Source organism: Eumetopias jubatus, unplaced genomic scaffold (assembly GCF_037043125.1).
Source record: "Eumetopias jubatus isolate StellerSeaLion01/CBP00866 unplaced genomic scaffold, mEumJub1_p1.0 scaffold_2, whole genome shotgun sequence".
Lineage (NCBI taxonomy): Eukaryota > Metazoa > Chordata > Mammalia > Carnivora > Otariidae > Eumetopias > Eumetopias jubatus.
In genome coordinates, this window is record NW_028274808.1 from 36,366,166 (window position 1) to 36,391,168 (window position 25,003).

Genomic DNA, 25,003 nt, shown 5'->3' on the forward strand with positions numbered 1-25,003 from the left:
CTTTTATAGTGTCTCGTGCTTTTGCTGTCATTACAAAAGAGCCAGCTACAAATTGATCTGTTTACTTGAAAGAAACTATCGGAAACATGGGTCTTAACTTTTCCTGGATTATTTTTCCCCTATAGACAACCCAGTGAAATATGACTAGTTTATTATTGCCTCATGACAATGTTTAAGGAGAACTAGAATGAAGTTGGTTTTATAGACAGGTAATGCTGGTTTGTCCAATATTTTGTTATTCTTGCTGGCTTCATCAGAGCACTTACAGTTAATGAACAAGATGATATTCTTTCCTTTATGATGATAATTGGTTAATGGTAATAGAAAATAATGATTTTTAAGACTATTCATTATATAGTGGATATTCTATCAGATAACTTGAGAAAAGCCAGCAGATAATCTTAGAAAATACCCCAAAGATATTTAGATTAAATTAAAATTTGAATAGAGGAATAAGCACTTAAAGTCTACACAGAAATGAAGTAAATAAACAATTAAAACAGTATCTTGTATTAGTGAGCATTTACTATGTGCCAAACATCACTTTTATCCCTTTATGTCTAACAAATTGCTTCATCCTTATAGCCTACATTTTTTTACAAACTTATAGTTTAAAAAAATTTGGGTATCAATTGCTATTCCAAATTCAAAGATGGATAAACTGAGGCATGGAGGGATTAAATAATTTACACTAGGGTCACCCTGCTAATGTGAAAGAGAAGAGATATTATCATTAATGTTGGAAATAAATATAAAAATGACAGGAACAGTGATATTTAGCATTGATCAATAAATATGTGGCTTTGTGACTAAAGTAGTTCTTTCACTGAATATTGGATCTGTCGGTAACTTATGCATGACCTTAAAAGAGAACATTTATTTTTAGCAAATATAAAATGAGAATAAAAACATCTTCACAGGGTCAATCAGTATATATTATAAAAGTGCATAGAAAATGCAAAGACAGATCCTAGCTCATTACAAATGGTCAGTACAATTGACTATATTTGTTCTTATGCCAGTTAGTACCAATAAACTCACGGCTGTGCTCCCTCATGGGGAAAAAATAGTATCTCATTCTCAGAATTTTATATGTGGTAGTGTAATAGCATGCCATTTGGACTCCCAACTTCTTTTATTAGAAGGAGTAGATGTCATGAAATCTAGATTCATCTGGTGTGTATGCATGCGTGTGTGTGTGTGTGTGTGTGTGTGTGTGTGTGTGTATGTATGTGGGAGTGTGTATTTATACCTATCTTGTGCATCTAATTTTTGTACCAAGTACAATTGCTCAACTCTTGACTTTACATTTAAAATTTTTGTTGTTGGCTGTTTTAACATTTTAGTATTGTTTTCTTGGAATCTGCCGAGAAGCCAGTGACTACCCAAATAGACCAAATTGTCAGTCAGAAAAAAATTGCAGTGGACATGGGGTATGTAATATTTCCTCTATTTTTACATATAGTGTTTAAAATCCATGTCAGTAATTTTTTCCAGGATAGTAATAAGATTCAGAATTATTTGATGTGGAAATTTCTTTTGGAAACTTACGGTTAAATAAGGAAAGTGGATTCCATTACATATACATATGATTTATGTGTTCAGATTATTATAGGCCTTATGAGCTAATGAACTTTGAATTTTGTACAAAAGTGCAGTATGCAACATACGCCAGTATGAAATTTTGGTAATGGGTTTACTGAAGATTACAAATGTATGTTTATATATGCTTATATAAATTTTGCTTATAATTGAATGTATATATACTGATATGTTTAAACACACTTAATATATTTATATTACACATATTACTTATAATCTTTTTGTGAGAGCAGAATTTCTTGTCCATTCAGATCTCTTTTGTCCTTTAATAGCTTCAGTTTATTTCCATGTATGTGTCTTCCATACTATATTTGAAAACTCATTTACCAATGGACTTTTAGATAATGTCAAATTTTTACTTAACTAATGTAAATAATGGTGTAATGGACGTTGTTGTACATTCACCTTTGCACAATTACCTGATTTATTAAATTGTTAGCAATGAAATCTGATGGGTAAAATTTAAGCACCATTTAATTTTTCACAAATACTATGTTTTTTAGAAATATTTTACCAGTTTTTGCTCTCACCTATCATGAATGGAAATGTGCATTTTCTCAAATTCTAGCCAGACTAGCTTCTTAGTTTTTAAAATTTCTTCTTACATGCTGAATCTATTGTTAATTTGCATTTAGTTAAGAAATAAAGATACAGTTCTTAAGCATGTATGTATCCTTATATTTGCCATTTAACATTTCTATTTGTCCAACCATTGTGAAATTATCTACCAGGGTGTAGAAATTTTGTAAATTTTTCCAAGTTTGCATTTGGCTTTGACTTTGTGGCTAGTGTCTCCTGCCATATTGATGCTTCATATTTTATATAATTATCCAGGAAAAAAGTGACCTGCCTGCATGATTTGTATCAAAATTTTCTTCCAAATAACTTTCATGTCCTACATTAGTGGTTTCTTTTCTGTTTTTTTCCTTTCTTATGTAATTTAAATTTAATTTCTGTATCAATCTATGTCTAGATTCTCTATTCTGCTTCTGACCCTTTTGACTCATCCACCAGATCACATTTATAGATATTTTCTAGCCTTCCTATTTCTAGCAAAATACATTTTGGTATCTGTGTCTGGCTAAGAAAGCTTTTTCCTTTACATTTTTTCCCCAATTTTTTGTAAAAGTTGGCTCTTATCACAGGCATTTTTTTAAATCTAGCACAATTTATAATATGTTAACTCCCATTACTTTATAATTTCTAGCTTCATAATTTCTATGCCTTTTTAGAATAAGGCATTTTCATTGTATCAGAATGCTATCTATTATTATTTAAAAATAAGAGACAAATAAGAAGTATCTATGACATTGAACAGATATTGCAAAGACATTTATTATATTACATTTTATTGTAAAAATTATTTTCCACATTAAAGTAGAAACTGTATATATGAAGTGATCATATTTTAATAACTTACATTGACTAGCAGTCACAAATAATGCATTTAACTTTTGCATTGTACCTAAAATGTTCTAATTTTTGTTTGGTTTTGGTTTTAGGTTTGCAATAATTTGCTTAATTGTCACTGTGATGTTGGATATTCTCCTCCAAACTGTGAACCAACACCATCATCACCAGGAGGAAGTTATGATGATGGGTTTTGGTATCCAGAGAGTTAGTATCTAGATCAGTGTGCTTCAATAGAGCTTTCTGTACTTATAGAAATGGTCTTCACTGACTATGTGGCTGTTGATCACCTGACATGTCAATAGTGCAACTAAAGAACTAAAATTTCCATTTTATTTTACTTTATTTAATTTAAATTTAAGTAGCCATTTGTGGCTAGTGGCAACTATATTAAACAGTACAGCTCTAGATCATACTGTCAATCGAAACATTTCTGTTTATACAGCAGAGTTTTATAGATAAGTATGGTTAAATTACAGAATAGGTGATAGTTTTATTATATACTCTGTATATTCCAAGGATGCTAACTATTGTAATGTGCTAGTGGTATCTTTCAAATGACCATACTATTGAAAAGTAAAAGTAACAAAATCTATAACCACAGCGTATGGATAGTAGATGGTATGAAACATTTTTAAATTTATTTGGTGAACATTCATGAACATTTGTTCATGCCCTTCATAGCATATTCATTTGTTCTAAATACTATAATGTAAAAATCTCATAAGAATATAATTCCATTAATGTCTTTCCATCATTTGTGCTTTTGTAATTATGCATATATGTTTATATAAACCTGACATTACATTATTATGTTTGCCTTAAACAGCCAATGGAAAGTTAAAGATTTTTTAATATAAATATTTACATTTACCCATCCATTTACTATTTTCAAGGACTTTTCAAATCTTCCAGCAAATTCATATTTCCATGTGGGTCATTTTCTTTCTCACTGAAAAACTTCTTTTAAAAAAAAAGTATATATATGTATACACACACACACACACACACACACACACACACACACCTTGTGGTGACCAATTATTCTCAGCTTTTGTCTTTAAAATATTTTTATAAAATGTCTTAAATTGTGAAGTGTATTCTCACTGGAAGTAGAATTCTTCATTGATAATTTTTACTTTCAGCCGTTCAAAGATGTAATTCAATTGTATCCTTAGACTCATTTTAGGTCTTTCTCTATTTTGAATTTATTTTTGGGTATGGTGTCAGAAGGTGGTCCATTATCATTCCTCTGCATGTTGCTGTCCAGTACTTCTGACACCATTTGTTGAAGAGACTGTTTTGTTTTTTTTTTTTCCATTGGATATTCTTTCCTGCTTTGTCGAAGATTAGTTGACCATAGAGTTGTGGGTCCATTTCTGGGTTCTCTATTCTGTTCCATTGATCTCTGTGTCTGTTTTATGCCAGTACCATATTATCTTCACTACAGCTTTGCCCTGGTGATGATGCAGACTTCTAAAACTTAGACTTTTGGCTCCATTGACCTGTAAAAATTTTTGATAATCAGCTCCTCTTGTTTTCCCAGTCATTGGTTTCAGGGAGGCATTTTTCTTGTGCAATCTCCTGCATGCTACTTTCTCTCTCTCTCTCTCTCTCTCTCCTATCTCCATGATCAGGACTCCCTCTGCTCCACAGCACCCATGATTCTTTTCTCCCTCAGATCACATCTCTGCACCTCCTAACTTCCATGATGGGGCCTCTTTTCTCCCTCTAGTTGTGCAGTTCATTGTCTCAGTCCTCAGATCAATTTCCTGGGTGTTTAGAATTATTTGGTAATTATCTAGCTGAGTTCAAGGGAGGAGGCAAGCATAAAGTCCTCCAACTACTCTGCCATCTAAACTCCTCCCTCTATTTGATATTTTTCTTGCTACTTTCTTGCCTTATTGTTATAAACGTCTCTCTTAGAACAGTTTTTGCTGTGTCCCAAAGGTTTCGAACTGGTGTGTTTTCATATTCATTTGTTTCTATGTATTTTTTTTAAGATTTTATTTATTTATTTGACAGAGAGATAGAGAGCACAGGTAGGCAGAGAGGCAGGCAGAGGGAGAGGAAGAAGCAGGCTCCCCGCCGAGCAAGGAGCCCCATGCGGGGCTCGATCCTAGCACCCTGGGATCATGACCCGAGCCGAAGGCAGACGCCTAACCGACTGAGCCACCCAGGCGCCCTGTATGTACTTTTTGATACCTTGTTTTATTTCTGATTGTTCCCTTTACGATTACGTAGTGTTCTCCTTTGTCTCTTAATATAGTCTTTGTTTAAAGTTTATTTTGTCTTATATATTGTATTGCTACCATAGCTTTTTCACATCCATTTGTGTGTTCAATGTTTCTCTATCCTCTCGCTTTCAATCTGCAGGTGTCTTTAGGTCTGAAACGAATCTCTTGTAGGCAACACACAGATGGGTCTTTTTTTAAAATTATTCATTCTATCACCTATATCTTTTGATTAGAGCATTTAGTCCATTTAAATTAAAAGTAATTATTCATAGATATCACCATTTTATTACTTGTTTTGTCTTTGTTTCTGAGGATTTTGTCTAATACTATCTTGTCTTTCTTTCTGTCTTTCATGGTTTGCTGGTTACCTTTAGTGATATATTCGGATTTCTTTCTCTTTATTCTTTGCATATATATTAATGGTTTTTGACTTGTCATTACCATTAGGTTTGTATATAACATCTTCTGCATTATAGTGATCTATATTATGTTCATGGTTATTTAAGTTTGAACCCATTCTTCCTCCTCTCCTCCCCATGTTTTAGGTATATGGTGTCATATTTTACATTCTTTAGTTTGTGAGTTCTTTGACTGATTTCTTTCAAAGATTTATTTATTTTAGAGAGAGAAAGAAAGAGAACAGGGGAAAGGGAGATGGAGAGGGAGAGAATCCCAAGCAGACTCTGCACTGAGAGCAGAGCCTGACGCAGGGCTTGATCTCATGACTCTGAGATCATGACCTGAGCTGAAACCAAGAGTTGGATGTGGCTGATTTTTTTAATAGAAATATTCATTTTTACTACTTTTGTGTTTCCTACCTTCATACTGTCATTTTTGGTCTTTTCTTTTCACCCAAAGAGTCCCTTTTAATACTTTTTGCAAGGCTTGTTTAGTGGTCATGAACTTCTTTAGTTTTTGTTTGTCTGGGGAACTCTCTCTCCTTCTGTTCTGAATGATAGCCTTGATGGATAGAGTATTCTTGGCTGCAGGTTTTTCCTATTCAGAACTTTGAATATATCATCCTTCTCTTTTCTGGTTTGGAAAGTTTCTGCTGAAAGTAATGCTGAGATAGCTTTATGGTATATTTTTGTATGTAGCTTTCTTCTTTTGTCTTGCTGCTGTTAGTATTTTTTTAAATCAGTATATTTTCTCAATTTAATTACAATATGCCTTGTTGTGGGTCTACTTTTGTTGGATTTTATTGGGGGTCTTCTGTATCTCCTGGATCTGGATATCTGTTTTCTTCCCCAGATTAGGGAAGTTTTCAGCTATTGTTTCTTCAAATAAATTCTCTACCCATTTTTCTATCTCTCCTTCTGGGACTCGACTCCTATAGTATGAATGTTATTACATTTGATGAAGCCACAAAGTCACTGAATTCCTGAAGTCTATTCTAGTTTTGTATAATTCTTTTTTTTTTTAACTATTTTGTTCAGCTTGATTACCTTCCATTACTGTCTTCTAGGTCATTAATTTGTTCCTCCACTTGTTCCAGCCTTGCTGTTCATTCCATCAACTCTGTTTCTCATTTCATTTATTGAGCCTTTTATCTCTGCTATGTTATTTCTTATCTCTCTGTTAATGGTCTTGCTGATGTCTTCTACTCTTTTCTTAGATCCAGTGAGTATCTTTATGATTGTTGTTTTAAATTCTCCATCAGGCATGTTACTTATATCTGTTTTGGTTAGATCTCCAGCCATACTTTGTCCTGTTTTTTCATCTGGCACAAATTCCTCTGTCTTCTCATGTTGTTTAATTCTCTGTGCCTGTTTCTGTGTGTTAGGAATGCCAGCTATGTCTCCTGTTCTTGAAGGTAAGGGCTTTATGAAGAAGAAGTCTTGTAATGCCCTGAAATTTAGTGTCTCTCTGTTCTTCAGGGCCTGGCACTTCTAGGAGTATCTCCAATGTGTGCTGCATGTGTTCTGCTGGCCACTTTTATCCTTCAGGCCAGTCATCTGCAGAAGCTCTCTTTGCCTGTTGTGTGCAGTGTTTGGTCCCTGGCCTGAATGTGACACATTTTAACTAGGTGTGCTCTGGTCTGCTTGTGAAATGAGACCTGTCACTGCCACTGATTGCAAAACTCCTGGATCAGGAGACAAGCTGTTGGCAGGGGTTTGCCGATCTTCTGAAGAAAGAGGCCACTGTGCTCGGACTGAGGCAAGCATGAGTGGGAAGGGCATTTCTTCAAGATCATAAGAAAGTGAGGCTTTGTATAAGCCAGTTAGGTAACAAGTGTTGGTGCTGGTTCTGCACATGGCCCCGTGTTTATGCTGAGGGTTGGGGAGGGAAATGGTATTTGCCAGTTCCTTTATTCCCAGAAGGGCCTCTCTGTTAATGGTGCCTCTCTGGAAAATGCTCAGAGATGAGCAACTAAGCTTCCCACTGTGTGCCCCAGGCATTCTTCAGATCACTGTTTCCATTTTGTACGTCTGTGGGCTGTTTGCCCTGCCTTCTCTCTAAGAGCAGCCCCAATGCCTTTGGACTCTCCCAGAGCTAAACATACTGACCTTTAAAACTATAGGCTTTAAGTCCTGCTGGTTGCAAGAACTCATGAAATTCAGGCCCTCTCACTTTCCAAGCCAGTTACTATGGAAATTCACTTTCCCTGTGTGCTAGTCTCTCACCTTTCTCCTCAACTGTGGCTCCCCCCACCCCCACCACCACAATGGCCATGATCCATTTCTCTCTGAAGTTAAATCTCCATACTTCCTACCTTCTTTAATGTGGCCTCTTTACTACCTTTAGTTGTGGAGTTTGTTCTTTCTATCTTCAGATCAATTTCTGGGGTATTTAGGATGATTTGATAGTTATCTAGTTGTATTGTGGGATGATGCAAGCCTAGGATCTTCCCACACTGCTGCCATCTCCTGCAATCTCAAAATTAAAAGCTTTTGTGCTGCAAATGATACAACAAGAAAGTGAAAGGCAAACTACAGAATGGGAGAACATATTTGCAAATTTTATATCTCATATAGGACTTGTATTCAGAATATATAAAGAACACAAATTCATATAAAAAGACAACTCAAATAAAATTAGGAAAGACTTAAATAAACACACCTCCATAGAAGATGGCCATAAGCCCATGAAAAGATGGTAAACATTCTAGGAAAATGAAAATTAAAACCACAATAAGATACTACTTCACACTCATTAGTATGATCATGATAAAAAATACAGGCAACATTTGTTAATGTGGATGTGAAGAAATTGAGATCTCCTTGATGCTCTTTTCCAGCAGTGCTCCAACTCTGGTATCTCCTTTCCATTCTCAATTCAATAATCAGCTGTATAATTAGCTTTAGGCTAATATATATCTTATCTTTCTTGCCAAGAACTGCTGGGAAGCTCCCTCTTAACACTTCTACTGTCTCTAATCTACAGAGCATCTTTCTTGTCAGTGCCACACCCTGCAGAGACTAGCCTTTTCAACTGTTGTGAATTCTTTCCTCTGCCTTCTTCACTCGGTGGGAATGCTATACTTTGCCTAGGACTTCAATTCTCTGTGTTGAGATCAACAAATTGTATATAGGTAGAATTGGATTTTCATAAAATCAATGCCATGTTTTCTTTCCTTCAGATAAAGTTTTGCATTTCCTATTGACTTCCAGAAATAATTTCCTTCATGTCTTTTGTCCTGTTTTATAATTTTATCATACAGGACTAGTTTGGCACCATTTAATGAAAACATTTCATCTTGACCAAAGTGGAAGCCTTATTTTCTTCCTTAGAATAATGGATATTGCCCAATTAATCCAGTAATGATTAGTCCATTTTTAAAAATCAGCCTTAGGAGTAATTAAGCACATAAGGAAGCTCCACTCCTAATATGACATAATTTTTAGTTAAGGTGAATTGATGGAGAGTTGATCTTCTCTAATGGATGAGACAAAGAAGGAGAACTTGAAAAGTATTGAGTTCTACCATAGTGTAAGCCTGCTACATATTTGCTTAATTTCAATATTTTTGAATATATTTGCCAATTTTCTATAATACATGAAACATCCTGAGTCACTTTTTTTGGGGTAAACCACTTCTTATAGCATAATTGGATTGTGTCTGCATTTTAAAGTTAATGAGTTTTTGTTTTGGGGGGCATTAAATTCATTTGTGTTTAATATCCTCATGTTTGTTTTTGTGGTAATTCTGATTCATTAATTTAGTTTATAGTATTTTAGTTGTCTGGCTTATTTCTTTTGACTAATTAAATTGAGATTTCATTGATTTTCCCAATTTCCCATAATGCCTTCATAACACTTAGGGGAATATCTATTTTCTAATTAATATAGTCAATATTAAAAGTAATATGGAAATTTAACCTAGTTTATTATTATTGTTTTTTAAGAGTGAAATAGTTAAAGGGGATTAAAGTATACTTGATGAGCCCTAATGTACAGAATTATTGAATTGTTATACTGTACACTTGAAAATAATTTAACACTGTAAATATACTTGAATAAAAAAGGAAATTAAAATAAAATTTAAAAAGAACAAAAAATTTTAAAAATAATAGTAAGTGCCAGTTATGGTAAAAACTTATTATATCATTTTTTTAAAAAATTTATTTTATTTTGTTTTATGTTAGTCACCATACAATAAATTATTAGTTTTTGATGTAGTGATCCACAATTCATTGTCTTCGTATAACACCCAGTGCTCCATGCAGTTCATGTCCTCCTTAATACCCATCACCAGGCTAACCCATCCCCCCACCCCCACCCTAACACCCTCAGTTTGTTTCTCAGAGTCCACAGTCTTTCATTGTTCATCTCCCCCTCCGATTCCCCCCCTTTATTTTTCCCTTCTTTCTCCTAGTGTCCTCCATGCTATTCCTGATGTTCCACAAATAAGTGAAACCATATGATAATTGACTTTCTCTGCTTGACTTCTTTCACTTAGCATAATCTCCAGTCTCATCCATGTTGATGTAAAAGCTGGGTATTCATCCTTTCTGATGGCTGAGTAATATTCCATGGTATAAATGGACCACATCTTCTTTATCCCTTCGTCTGTTGAAGGGCATCTCGACTCTTTCCACAGTTTGGCTATTGTGGACATTGCTGCTATGAACATTGGGGTGCATATGGCCCTTCTTTTCACTACATCTGTGTCTTTGGGGTAAATACTCAGGAGTGCAATTGCTGGGTCATAGGGTAGCTCTATTTTTAAATTTTTGAGGCACTTCCCCACTGTTTTCCAAATTGGCTGTACCAACTTGCATTCCCACCAACAATGCAAGAGGGTTCCCCTTTTTCCACAACCTCTCCAACATTTGTTGTTTCTTGCCTTGTCAATTTTTGCCATTCTAACTGGTGTAAGGTGGTATCTCAGTGTAGCTTTGATTTGAATTTCCCTGATGGCTAATGATGATGAACATTTTTTTCATGTGTCTGTTAGCCATTTGTATGTCTTCTTTGGAGAAGTGTCTGTTCACGTCTTCTGCCCATTTTTTGACTTGATTATTTGTTTTTTGGGTGTTGAGTTTGAGAAGTTCTTTATAGATCTTGAAATCAGACCTTTGCCTGTAGTGTCATTTGCAAATATCTTCTCCCATTCTGTGGGTTGCCTCTTTGTTTTGTCGACTATTCCCTTTGCTGTGCAGAAGCTTTTATCTTGATGAAGACCCAAAAGTTCATTTTCACTTTTGTTTCACTAGCCTTTGGAGATATATCTTGAAAGAAGTTACTGTGGCCAATGTCAAAGAGGTTACTGCCTGTGTTCTCCTCTAGGATTTTGATGGATTCTGTCTCACATTGTGGTCTTTCATCCATTTTGAGTTTATCTTTGTGTATGGTGTTAGGGAAGTGTTGAGTTTCATTCTTCTCTATATAACTGTCCAATTTCCCCAGCACCATTTATTGAGGAGACTGTCTTTTTTCCATTGCATATTTTTCCTGCTTTGTCAAAGATTACTTGACCATAGAGTTTAGGGTCCATATATGGGCTCTCTATTCTGTTCCATTGGTCCATATTTCTGTTTTTGTGCCAGTACCATGCTGTCTTGGTGATCACAGCTTTGTAATATAGCTTGAAATCGGGCAATGTGATGCCCCCAGCTTTGTTTTTCTTTTTCAACATTTCCTTGGTGATTAGGGGTCTTTCCTGATTCCATACAAATTTTGGGATTGTTCCAGCACTTTGAAAAATATCATTGGCACTTTGATTGGGATGGCACTGAAGGTATAGCTTGCTCTGGGTAGCATAGACATTTTAACAATGTTTATTCTTCTGATCCATTAGCATGGAATGTTTTTCCATCTTTTTGTGTCTTCTACAATTTCTTTCATGAGTGTTCTGTAGTTCCTAGAGTATAGATCCTTTACTTCTTTGGTTAGGTTTATTCCGAGGTATCTTATGGTTTTTGGTGCTGTTGTAAATGGAATCAATTCTCTAATTTCTCTTTCTATAGTTGCATTGTTAGTGTATAAGAAACAACTGATTTCTGTGCATTGATTTTGTATCCTGCCACATTACTGAATTGCTGTATGAGTTCTAGTAATTTGGGGGTAGGATCTTTTGGATTTTCCACATAAAGTATCATGTCATCTGTGAAGACAGTTTGACTTCTTTGGCTATTCAAATTTTATTTCTTTTTGTTGTCTGATTGCTGTTGCCAGGACTTCTAGTACTATGTTGGACAATAGTGGTGACAGTTGGAATGCTTGATGTGTTCCTGATCTTAAGGGAAAGGCTCTCATCCTTTCCCATTGAGGATGATATTCACTGTGGGTTTTTCACAGTGAATCCATCCACGGATGGATTTTATGAACTTGAGGAATATTCCCTCTATCCCTATACTCTAAAGAGTTTTAATCAGGAAAGGATGCTGTCTTTTGTCAAATGTTTTTCTGCATCAATTGAGAGGACCATAGGGTTCTTCTTTCTCCTGTTACTAATGTGTTCTATCACATTGATTGATTTGTGAAAGTTGAACCACCCTTGCATCCCTGGGATAAATCTTACTTAGTCATGGTGGATGATCCTTTTAATGTATTTTTGGATTCCATTAGCTAGGATTTTGTTGAGAATTTTGGAATCCATATTCATCAGGGATATTGGTCTGAAATTCTCCTTTTTGATGGGGTCTTTGCCTGGTTTGGGGATTAAGGTAATGCCGGCCTCATAGAATGAGTAGGGAAGCTTTCCTTCTGTTTCTATTTTTGGAAACAGCTTCAGGAGAATGGGTATTATTTCTTCTTTGAATGTTTGGTAGAATTCCCCAGGGAATCCATCAGCCCTGGGCTCTTGTTTCTTGGGAAGTTTTTGATCACTGCTTCAATCTCGTTACTGGTTATTGGCCTATTCAGTTGTCAATTTCTTCCTGTTTCAGTCTAGGCAGTTTCCAGGAAGGCATCCATTTCTTCCAGGTTGCTTAATTTATTGGTATATAGTTGTTGATAATAATTTATAATAATTGTTTCTATTTCCTTGGTGTTAGTCCTGATCTCTCCCCTTTCATTCATAATTTTATTAATTTGGGTCCTTTCTCTTTTCTTTTGGATAAGTCTGGCCAGTGGTTTATCGATCTCATTAATTCTTTCAAAGAACAAACTTCTAGTTTTGTTGATCTGATCTACAGTTTCTGGTTTCTAATTCATTGATTTCTGCTCTAATTTTAATTATTTCTCTTCTAATGCATGGCTTATGCATCATTTGTTGCTTTTTCTGCAGTTCTTTAAGGTTTAGAGTTAGTTGGTGAATTCGGGATTTTTCTATTTTTTTGAGTGAGGTTGGATGGCTATGTATTTCCCCCTTAGGATTGCCTTTGCAGTATCCCATAGGTTTTTGTGGTTCTCATTGATTTCCATGAATTGTTTAAGTTCTTCTTTGATTTCTTGGTTGACCCAAACATTCTTGAGCAGAGTGGTCTTTAGCTTCCAAGTTTTCATTTTACTTCCAAATTTTTTTTGTGATTGAGTTCCAGTTTTAAAACATTATGGTCTGAGAATATGCAGGGAATAATCTGAATCTTTTGGTATCAGTTGAGACCTGATTTGTGACCCAGTATGTGGTTTATTCTGGAGAAAGTTCCATGTGCACTCGAGAAGGATGAGTATTCTGTTGTTTTAGGGTGGAATGTTCTGTATATATCTACGAGGTCCATCTCGTCAGTGTGTCATTCAAAGCTCTTGTTTCTTTGTTGATTTTCTGCTTAGATCGTCTATTGCTAAGAGTGGAGTATTGAGGTCTCCTACAATTAACATATTTTTATCAATATGACTCTTTATTTTGGTTAACAGTTGGCTTATGAAGATGGCTGCTCCCATGTTGGGGGCATAGATATTTACAACTGTTAGATCTTCTTGTTGGATAGACCCTTTAAGAATGATATAGTGTCCTGTGTCTTTAACTACAGACTTTAGTTTAAAATCTAATTTGTCTGATACAAGATTTGCTACCCCAGTTTTCTTTTGAGGTCCGTTGGTGTGGAAGATGGATCTCCATCCCTTCACTTTCAGTCTGGATGTATCTTTAGGTTCAAAATGAGTCTCTTGTAGGCAGCATATGGATGGGTCCTGTCTTTTTATCCAATCTGCAACCCTGTGCCATCTTATGGGAGCATTTAGGCCATTCACGTTGAGAGTGATTATTGAAGGATATGAATTAATTGTCATCATGTTGCCTGTGAAGATGTTGGTTTATAGATTGTCTGTAAATTTCTGTTGTATATCACTCTTGGGGTCTTTCTCTTTTTATAGAACCCCCCTTAATATTTCTTTCAGGGCCGGCTTAGTGGTCACGTATTCTTTCAGTTTCTGCCAGTCTTGGAAGATCTGCATCTCTTCATCCATTTTAAATGACAGCCTCGCTGGATAAAGTATTGTTGGCTGTATGTTCTTCTTGTTTAGTACCCTGAATATGTCTTGCCAGGCCTTTCTGCTTTGCCAGGTCTCTGTGGATAGGTCTGATGTTATTCTGATGTTCCTCCCTCTGTACTAAGAAATATCTTCCCCCAACTGCCCTTAAGATGGTTTCCTTGGTTCTAAGATTTGAAAATCTGTGGCAGAAGTCAGTCTCTGAGTCTTTCCTATTTTGTGGGTTCCTCCTCCTAGTTATTCTGTTGAGGGGTGGTTGAGAGAATGTACAGAATCTAAATTATTGACTACAACCCAAGCAGGATGCACCTGTTTTATAGGGACCTTAGGGTTGCAGGCCTCTTATTCTCCCAGCCTGTCTTCTGGGGAGGGGCCTGCTGCCCTGTTACTAAGGCAACCTTTTTTGGGCAGAGTTGCCCTGCCCCCTGTGTGTGTGGGGGGGTGGGCTCAGTAAAAACCGGTTTTGGGGGGCTTTTTTACTCTGGCGGCTTTCCCTGGCGGCTTTCTGCGTCTCTTCCCAGTCAGAGCAGAAGAGACAGTTTCCAACCCTCTGCCTCAGAGCAGAGAGATCACAGTCTGTTCTTCAGTGAGCTCCCCCAGCCATACTATTTCTGTTTCTGTCTGTGCTGCTATAAGCTGCAGTGTACTGGGTTGTATGCCCCCCAGCAGCACTCCCAGTCCTTGCCTCTTGATCGGGGCACGTCTTTGCCCTTTATGCTTCTAAAACCGCCAGCTGCCCCAGTTCACACACCCAGCCCTGCTTCTCCAGGTTTCAGTCCAGGGCACTGCCATAAAGTCCTTTCCCCATTGCTACCAGTCTGCGAGTCTGTGTCCAATCCCTAGCGAGGGAGGTTTTGTGCTCCTGTATTATTTCACCTTCCCAGCACCAGCACTACGGCAGCTCCCTCTGCCTTCCTTTTATCTTCAGATATGTGCCTGCGGAATCATGGCTCCCCACATCATACTTTGAAATCAGCCCCTGCGATATTCTCTTTGTAGAGATCCAAATCTATCTTCTTACATCTCAGGCTGATTTCATGGGTGTTCAGAGTGGTCTGGTTGATACCCAGCTCAATTCCAGGGATCAGTTGGAATTGGGTCCCCTACTCCTCCACCATCTTTTTCTTGACCTAATATATCATTTTTAATAATTCTTTCTTTTTACTCTATTTTTAAAATTTAAATTCAATTAATTAACATATAGTTATTAGTTTCATAGGTAGAGTTCTGTGATTCATAAGTTGTATATTACACTCAGTGGTTATTACATTGAATGCCCTCCATAATGCCTATCACTCTGATGCCCTATCCCCCCCCCCCACGGCCCCTCCAGCAAACCTCAGTTTGTTTCCTATGGTTAAGGGTCTCTTATGGTTTGTCTCCCTCTCTGATTATGTCTTGTTTTATTTTTCCTTTTTTTTCTTTTATGCTTCTCTGTTTTGTTTCATAAACTCCACATATGAGTGAAATCATATGATAATTGTCTTTCTCTGATTGACTTATTTTGCTTAGTATAATAACCTATAGTTCCATCCATGTCCTTGCAAATGGCAAGATTTCAGTTTATTATGGCTGAGTAATATTCCATTGTATATATATATCACAGCTTCTATATCCATTTATCTTTAGACGGACATCTGGGCTTTTTCCATAGTTTGGCTATTGTGGACATTGCTGCTCTAAAAATTGGGGTGCAGGTACCCCTTCGGATCAATACATTTGTATCTTTCAGGTATATATCTAGTAGTGCAATTATTGGGTCATAGGGTAGCTCTATTTTCAACTCTTTGAGGAACCTCCATACTGTTTTCCAGAGTGGCTGTACCAGCATGCATTCCCACCAACAATGTAAGGGGGTTCCACATTCTCTGCATCCTTGCCAACATTTGTTGTTTCCTGACTTTTTAATTTAAGCTATTCTGACTGGCATGAGGTGGTTTCTTACTGTGGTTTTGATTTGTATTTCCCTGATGCCGAGTGGTGTTAAGTATTGTTTCATGCATCTGTTGGCCATTTGGATGTTTTCTTTGATGTCTGTTCATGTCTTCTACCCATTTCTTGACTGGATTATTTGCTTTTTGGGTGTTGGGTTTGATAAGTTCTTTATAGATTTTGGATGCTAACCATTTATCTGATAAAATATTGCGAATATCTTCTCCCATTATGTAGTTTGTCTTTTGGTTTTGTTGACTGTTTCCTTTGTGGTGTAAAAGCTTTTTAACTTGATGAAGTCCCAGTAGTTCATTTTTGCTTTTGTTTCCCTTGCCTTTGGAGAACTGTATATCCAGATGTTGCTGTAGCCAAGGTCAAAGCCTGTGTTCTAGGATTTGGATGGATTCATATCTCACATTTACATCTTTCATCCATTTTGAGTCTATTTCTGTGTATGGTGTAAAGAAATGGTCCAGTTTCATTCTCGTTCATGTGGCTGTCCAATTTTCCTAACATCATTTGTTGAAGAGACTGTCTTTTTTCCATTGGATATTCATTCCTGCTTTGTCAAAGATTAGTTGACCATATAGTTGTGGGTCCATTTCTGGGCTCTCACTTCTGTTCCATTGATCTATGTGTCTGTTTTTATGCCAGTACCATACTGTCTTGATGGTTACAGCTTTGTAATAGAGCTTGAAGTCTGGAATGGTGATGTCAGTGCCTGGTTTTCTTTTTCAACATTCCTCTGGCTATTTGTGGTCTTTTCTGTTTCCATGCAAATTTTAGCATTATTTGTTCCATTTCTTTGAAAAAAGTTGATGGTATTTTGATAGGGATTGCACTGAATGTATAGATTGCTCTGACATAGACATCTTCACAATAATTGTTCTTCCAATCCATGAGCATGGAATATTTTTTCATTTCTTTGTGTCTTCTTCAATTTCTTTCATGAGTGTTCTAAAGTTTTCTAAGTGCAGATCCCTTGCCTCTTTGGGAAGGTTTATTCCTAGGTGTTTTATGACTTTTGGTACAATTGTAAATGGGATGGACTCCTTAATTTCTCTTTCTTGTGTCTCATTGTTTGTGTATAGAAATGCAACAGATTTCTGTGCATTGATTTTGTATCCTGCCACGTTGTCAAATTCCTGTATGAGTTCTAGCAATTTTCGGGTGGAGCCTTTTTGGTTTTCCACATAGAGTATCATGTCATCTGGAAAGAGTGAGTGTTTGACTTCTTTGCTGATTTGATGACTTTCATTTCTTTTTGTTTTCTGCTGAGGCTAAGACTTCTAGTACTGTGTTGAACAACAGTGGTAATCGTGGACATCCCTGTCGTGTTCCTGACCTTCGGGGAAAAGCTCTCCGTATTTCCCTGTTGAGAATGATATTTTCCGTGGGCTTTTCATATATGGCTATTATGATATTGAGGTATGTTTCCTCTACACCTACACTGTGAAGACTTTTATTCAAGAATGGAGTTGTACTTTGTCAAATGTTTTTTCTACATCTATTGAGAGGATCATATGGTTCTTGTCCTTTCTTTTATTAATGTAGTGTATTATATTGATTGATTTGTGGATGTTGAATTACCCTTGCAGCCTAGGAATAAAGCCCACTTGGTCGTGGTGAATAATCCATTTATTGTACTGTCAGATTTTTTTAGCTAGTATTTTGGTGAGATGTTTATATCCCTGTTCATCAGGATTATTGGTCTCTAATTCTTTATGATTGGGTCTTTGTCTGGTTTTGGATCAAGTTAATGCTGGCCTCATTTTTTGAAACAGCTTCAGAAGAATATGTTTTAATTTTTTTAAATGTTTGGTAGAATTCCCCTGGGAACCCATCTGGCCCTGGGCTTTTGTTTTTGGGAGATTTTTGATTGCTGCTTCAATTTCCTTTGTGGTTATAGGTCCGTTCAGGTTTTCTATTTCTTCCTGGTTCAGTTTTAGTAGTTGATACATCTCTAGGAAAGCATCCATTTCTTCCAGATTATCTAATTTGCTGACATATAGTTGCTCATAATATGTTCTTATAATTGTGTGTATTTCCTTGGTGTTGGTTGTGATCTCTCCTCTTTCATTCATGATTTTATTTATTTGGCTCCTTTCTCTTTTCTTTTTGATAAGTCTGGCCACGGGTTTATCAATCTTGTTAATTCTTTCAAAGAACAAGCTCCTAGTTTCATTGATCTGTTCTACTGTTCTTTTGGTTTCTATTTCATTGATTTCTGCTCTGATCTTTATTAATTCTCTTCTCCTGCTTGGTTTAGACTTTATTTGCTGTTCTTTCTCCAGCTCCATTAGGTATAAAGTTAGCTTGTGTATTTGAGACCTTTCCTGTTTCTTGAGAAGGGCCTGTATTTTTATATACTTTCTTCTTAGGACTGCCTTTGCTACATCCCAAAGATTTGGAACAGTTTTGTTTTCATAAATTTTTTAAATTCTTTAATTTCCGAATTGACTCATTCATTATTTTATTTTATTTTGAAATCTTACATCATTTCTTTTCTTTTCTTATTTTTCGCCATGCCGTACATGCCCTCTTTGATACCCATCACCAGGCTAACTCATTCACCCACCCCCTCCCCTCTAGAACCCTCAGTTTGTTGCTCAGAGTCCGTAGTCTCTCATGGTTCGTCTTCCTCTCCAATTCCCCTCCCTTCATTTTTCCCTTCCTATTACCTTCTTCTTCTTCTTCCTTTTTTTTTTTAACATATAATTAATTTTTTGTTTTAGAGGTACTGGACTGTGATACAACAGTCTAACACAATTCACAGCGCTCACCATAGCACATACCTTCCCCAATGTCTATCACCCAGCCACCCATCCCTCCCACTCCCCACCACTCCAGCAACCCTCAGTTTGTTTCCTGAGATTAAGAATTCGTCATATCATTAAGGTCACATGATACATGTCTTTCTCTGAATGACTTATTTTGCTCATAATCCCCTTCAGTTCCATCCATGCCATTCAAATGGCAAGATTTCATTCCTTTTGATGTCTGCATAATATTCCATTGTATACATACACCACATCTTCTTTATCCATTCTTCTGTTGATGGACATCTCGGCTCTTTCCATAGTTTGTCTATTGTAGACATTGTTGCTATAAACATCGGGGTGAACATACCCCTTCAGATCCCTACATTTGTATCTTTGGGGTAAATAGCCAGTAGTGCAATTGCTGGGTCATCTGGTAGCTCTATTTTCAACTTTTTGAAAAACTTCCATACTATTTTCCAGAGTCGCTGCACCAGCTTGAATTCCCACCAACAGTGTAGGAGGGTTCCCCTTTCTCCACATCCTTGCCAACCTCTGTCATTTCCTGACTTGTTAATTTTAGCCATTCTGACTGGTGTGAGGTGGTATCTCATTGAGATTTTGATTTGGATTTCCTCGATGCTGAGCGATGTTGAGCACTTTTTCATGTGTCTGTTGGCCATTTGGATGTTTTCTTTGGAAAAATGTCTGTTCATGTCTTCTGCCCATTTCCTGATTGGATCATTTGTACTTTGGGTGTTGAGTTTGATAAGTTCTTTATAGATTTTGGATACTAGCCAGTTTCTGATATGTAATTTGCAAATATCTTCTCCCATTCTGTTGGTTGTCTTTTGGTTTTGTGGACTGTTTCTTTTGCTGTGCAAAAGTTTTTATCTTGATGAAATCCCAATACTTCATTTTTGCCCTTGCTTCCCTTGCCTTTGGCGATGTTTCCAGGAAGAATTTGCTGTGGCTGAGGTCGAAGAGGTTGCTGCCTGTGTTCTCCTTTAGGATTTTGATGGACTCCTATCTCACATTGAGGTTTTTCAACCATTTTGAGTCTATTTTTGTTTGTGGTGTAAGGAAATGGTCCAGTTTCATTCTTCTGCATGTGGCTGTCCATTTTTCCTAACACCATTTGTTGAAGAGACTGTCTTTTTTCCATTGGACATTCTTTCCTGCTTTGTTGAAGATTGGTTGACCATAGAGTTGAGGGTCCATTTCTGGGCTCTCTCTTCTGTCCCATTGATCTATGTGTCTGTTTTTGTGCCAGTACCATACTGTCTCGATGATGACAGCTTTGTAATAGAGCTTGAAGTCCGGAATTGTGATGCCGCCAGCTTTGCTTTTCTTTTTCAACATTCCTCTGGCTATTCGGGGTCTTTTCTGGTTCCATACAAATTTTAGCATTATTTGTTCCATTTCTTTGAAAAAAGTGGATGGTATTTTGATAGGGATTGCATTAAGTGTGTAGATTGCTTTAGGTAGCATTGACATCTTCACAATATTTGTCCTTCCAATCCATGAACATGGAACATTTTTCCATTTCTTTGTGTCTTCCTCAATTTCTTTCATGAGTATTTTATAGTTTTCTGAGTACACATTCTTTGCCTCTTTGATTAGATTTAATCATAGGTATCTTATGGTTTTGCGTGCAATTTTAAATGGGATCAACTCCTTAATTTCTCTTTCTTCTGTCTTGTTGGTGAACAGGAATGCCACAGATTGTTGTGCATTGATTTTCTATCCTGCCACTTTACTGAATTCCTGTATGAGTTCTAGCAGTTTTGGGGTGGAGTCTTTTGTGTTTTCCACATAAAGTATCATATCATCTGCAAACAGTGAGATTAACTTCTTTGCCAATTCGGATGCCTTTTATTTCTTTTTGTTGTTTGATTGCTTTGGCTAAGACTTCAAATACTATGTTGAATAGCAGTGGTGATAGTGGACATCCCTGCCATGTTCCTGACCTTAGGGGGAAAGCTCTCAGTTTTTCCCCATTGATAATGATATTCGCTGTGGGTTTTTCATAGATGGCTTCTATGACATTGAGTTATGTACCCTCTATCCCTATACTCTGAAGAGTTTTGATCAAGAAACGATGCTGTACTTTGTCAAATGCTTTTTCTGCATCTATTGACAGGATTATATGGTTCTTGTTCTTTCTTTGACTAATGTATTATATCATATTGATTGATTTGTGGATGTCGAACCAATCTTGCAGCCCAGAGATAAATTCCACTTCATCATGGTGAATAATCCTTTTAATGTACAGTTGGATCCTATTGGCTAGTATTTTTGTGAGAATTTTTGCATCCATCTTCATCAAGGATATTGGTCTATAATTCTCCTTTTTGATGGGGTCTTTGTCTTGTTTGGGGATCAAGGTAATGGTGGCCTCATAAAACGAGTTTGGAAGTTTTCCTTACATTTTATTTTTTGAAACAGTTTTAGAAGAATAGATATTAATTCTTCTATAAATGTTCAGTAGAATTCCCCTAGGAAGCCATCTGGTCCTGGACTTTTGTTTTTTGGGAGATTTTTGATGACTGCTTCAATTTCCTTAGTGGTTATAGGTCTGTTCAGGTTTTCTATTTCTTCCTGGTTCAGTTTTGGTAGTTGATCCATCTCTAGGAAGGCATCCATTTCTTCCAGATTATCTAGTTTGCTGGCATATAGGTGCTCATGATATGTTCTTATAATTGTTTGTATTTTTTTTGATGTTGGTTGTGATTTCTCCTCTTTCATTCACAATTTTGTTGATGTGGGTCATTTCTCTTTTGTTTTTGGTAAGTCTGGCCAGGGGTTTATCCATCTTGTTAATTCTTTCAGAGAACCAGCTTCTAGTTTCATTGATCTGTTCTACTGCTCTTTTGGTTTCTATTTCGTTGATTTCTTCTCTGATCTTTATTATTTCTCTTTTGCTGTGTTTAGGCTTTATTTGCTGTTCTTTCTCCAGCTCCTTTAGGTGGAGGCTTAGGTTGTGTATTTGAGACCTTTCTTGTTTCTTGAGAAAGGCTTGTATTGCTATATACTTTCCTTTAGGACTGCCTTTCCTGCATCCCAAAGATTTTGAACAGTTGTGTTTTCATTTTCATTGGTTTCCATGATTTTTTAAAATTCTTCTTTATTTTCCTGGTTGATCCATTCATTCTTTAGTAGGATGCTCTTTAGCTTCCATGTATTTGAGTTCTTTCCCACTTTCCTCTTGTCATTGAGTTCTAGTTTCAAAGCACTGTGGTCTGAAAATATGCAGGGAATGATCCCAATCTTTTGGTACCATTTAAGGCGTGATTTGTGTTCGAGGATGTGATCTTTGCTGGAGAATGTTCCATGGGCACTAGAGAAGAATGTGTCTTCTGTTGTTTTGGGATGGAATGTTCTGAGTATATCTTTAAAGATCATTTGGTCCAGTGTGTCATTTAAAGTCTTTATTTCCTTGTTGATCTTTTGCTTAGATGATCTGTCCTTTTCAGTGAGGGGGATGTTAAAGTCCCCCACTATTATTGTATTGATGTCAATGTGTTTCTTTGTTTTGTTATTAATTGGCTTATATAATAGGCTGCTCCCATGTTAGGGGCATAGATATTTACAATTGTTAGAGCTTCTTGTTGAATAGAACATGCAATGGAGAAAAGACAGTCTCTTCCATAAAGGGTGCTGGGAAAATTGGACAGCCACATGCAGAAGAATGAAACTCGACCATTCTCTAACACCATTCACAAAGATAAACTCTAAGTGGATGAAAGACCTCAATCTGAGACAGGAATCCATTAAAATCCTGTAGGAGAACATAGGCAGTAACATCTGTGACATCGCCCACAGCAACTTCTTTCAAGATACATCTCCAAAGCTAGGGAAACAAAAGCAAAAATGAAATTTTGGGATTTCATCAAGATAAAAAGCTTCTGCACAGCAAAGGGAACAGTCAACAAAACAAAGAGGCAACCCACAGAATGGCAGAAGATATTTGCAATGACACTACAGATAAAGGGCTAGTATCCAAGATCTATAAAGAACTTCTCAAACTCAACACCCAAAAAACAAATAATCAAGTCAAAAAGTGGGCAGAAGATATGAAAAGACACTTCTCTGAAGAAGACATACAAATGGCTAAAAGACATATGAAAAAATGTTCATCATCATTAGCCATCAGGTTAATTCAAATTAAAACCACATTGAGATACCACCTACACCAGTTAAAATGGCAAAAATGGACAGGAAAAGCAACAACAAATGTTGGAGAGGTTGTGGAGAAAGGAGAACCCTCTTACAGTGTTGGTGGGAATGTAAGTTGGTACAGCCACTTTGGAAAACAGTGGGGAGGTGCCTCAGAAAATTAAAAATAGAGCTACCCTATGACCCAGCTATTGCACTACTAGGTATTTGCTCCAAAGACACAGATGTAGAGGAAAGAAGGGTCATATGCACCCCGATGTTCATAGCAGCAATGTCCGCAATAGCCAAACTGTGGAAAGAGCCGAGATGCCTTTCAGCAGGTGAATGGATAAAGAAGATGTGGTCCATATATATATAATGGAAGATTACTCAGCCATCAGAAAGGATGAATACCCAACTTTTACATCAACATGGATGGGAATGGAGGAGATTATGCTAAGTGAAAGAAGTCAAGCAGAGAAAGTCAATTATCATACGGTTTCACTTATTTGTGGAATATAAGGAAGAGCATGGAGGACATTAGGAGAAGGAAGGGAAAAATGAAGTGGGGGGGAATTGGAGGGAGAGATGAACCATGAGAGACTATGGACTGTGAGACACAAACAGGGTTTTAGAGCGATTGGTTAGCCCGGTGATGGGTATTAAGGAGGGCACATACTGCATGGAATACTGGGTGTTATACGAAAACAATGGATCGTGGATCACCACATGAAAAACTAATGATATATTGTATGGTGACTAACATAACATAATAAAATAAAATTAAGTAAAAGATCCTTTTAGTAGGATATAGTGTCCTTCTCATCTCTTATTATAGTCTTTGGTTTAAAATCTAATTTTTCTAAGGTTGCTACCCCACCTTTCTTTTGGTGTCCATTAGCATGGTAAATGGTTTTCCACTCCTCACTTTCAAACTGGGGGTGTCGTTGGATCTAAAATGAGTCTCTTGCAGATAGCATATTGATGGGTCTTGTTTTTTTTATCCAATCTGATAGCCTGTGTCTTTTGATTGGGGCATTTAGCCCATTTACCTTCAAGGTAACTATTGAAAGATATGAATTTAGTGGCATTGTATTGCCTGTAAGGTGACTGTTACTCTATATTGTCTGTGTTCCTTTCTGGTCTATGTTGCTTTTAGGCTCTCTCTTTGCTTAGAGGACCCCTTTCAATATTTCTTGTAGGGCTGGTTTCGTGTTTGCACATTCCTTTAGTTTTTGTTTGTCCTGGAAGCTTTTTATCTCTCCTTCTATTTTCAATGACAGCCTAGCTGCATATAATATTCTTGTCTGCATATTTTTCTCATTTAGTGCTCTGAATACATCATGCTAGTCGTTTCTGGCCTGCCAGGTCTCTGTGGATAGATCTGTTGCCAATCTAATGTTTCTACCATTGTAGGTTACATATCTCTTCTCTCAAGCTGCTTTCAGGATTTTCTCTTTGTCTCTGAGACTTGTAAGTGTTACCATTATATGTTGGAGTGTTGACCTATTTTTATTGATTTTGAGAGGGGTTCTCTGTGCCTCCTGGATTTTGATGCCTGTCTGCTTCCCCAAATTAGGCAAGTTCTCTGCTATAATTTGCTTCAATATACCTTCTGCCTCTCTCTCTCTTTCTTCTTCTTCTTCTTCTGGGATCCCACTTATTCTAATGTTGTTTCGTCTTATGATATCACCTATCTCTCGCATTCTGCCCTCGTGATCCAGTAGTTGGTTATCTCTCTTTTTTTCAGCTTCCTTATTTTCAATCATTTGGTCTTCTATACTACTGATTCTCTCTTCTGCCTCATTTATCCTAGCAGTTAGTGCCCCCATTTTTGATTGCACCTCATTAATAGCCTTTTTGATTTCAACTTGGTTAGATTTTAGTTCTTTTATTTCTCCAGAAAAGGTTTTTCTAATATCTTCCATGGTTTTTCAAGCCCAGCTAGTATCTTTAAAATCATCATTCTGAACTCTATCTGACATCTAACTAATGTCCATATTGATTAGGTCCCTGGCAGTCGGTACTGCCTCTTGTTCTTTTTGTTGAGGTGATTTTTTCCATCTTGTCATTTGTCCAGAGGAGAATA

At 36.7% G+C, this 25,003-nt stretch overlaps 1 protein-coding gene across 1 annotated transcript in view; it reads left to right on the plus strand.

Moving 5' to 3' along the window:
- LOC114224819 (A disintegrin and metallopeptidase domain 3-like) overlaps positions 1-25,003 on the plus strand; it is a 130,827-nt gene that overhangs the window by 94,203 nt on the left and 11,621 nt on the right. Inside the window, exons 17-18 of the mRNA XM_088021312.1 lie at positions 1,347-1,433; positions 3,105-3,219. Coding sequence (XP_087877438.1) covers positions 1,347-1,433; positions 3,105-3,219 — 202 coding nt within the window. The remainder of the gene's footprint in view (positions 1-1,346; positions 1,434-3,104; positions 3,220-25,003) is intronic.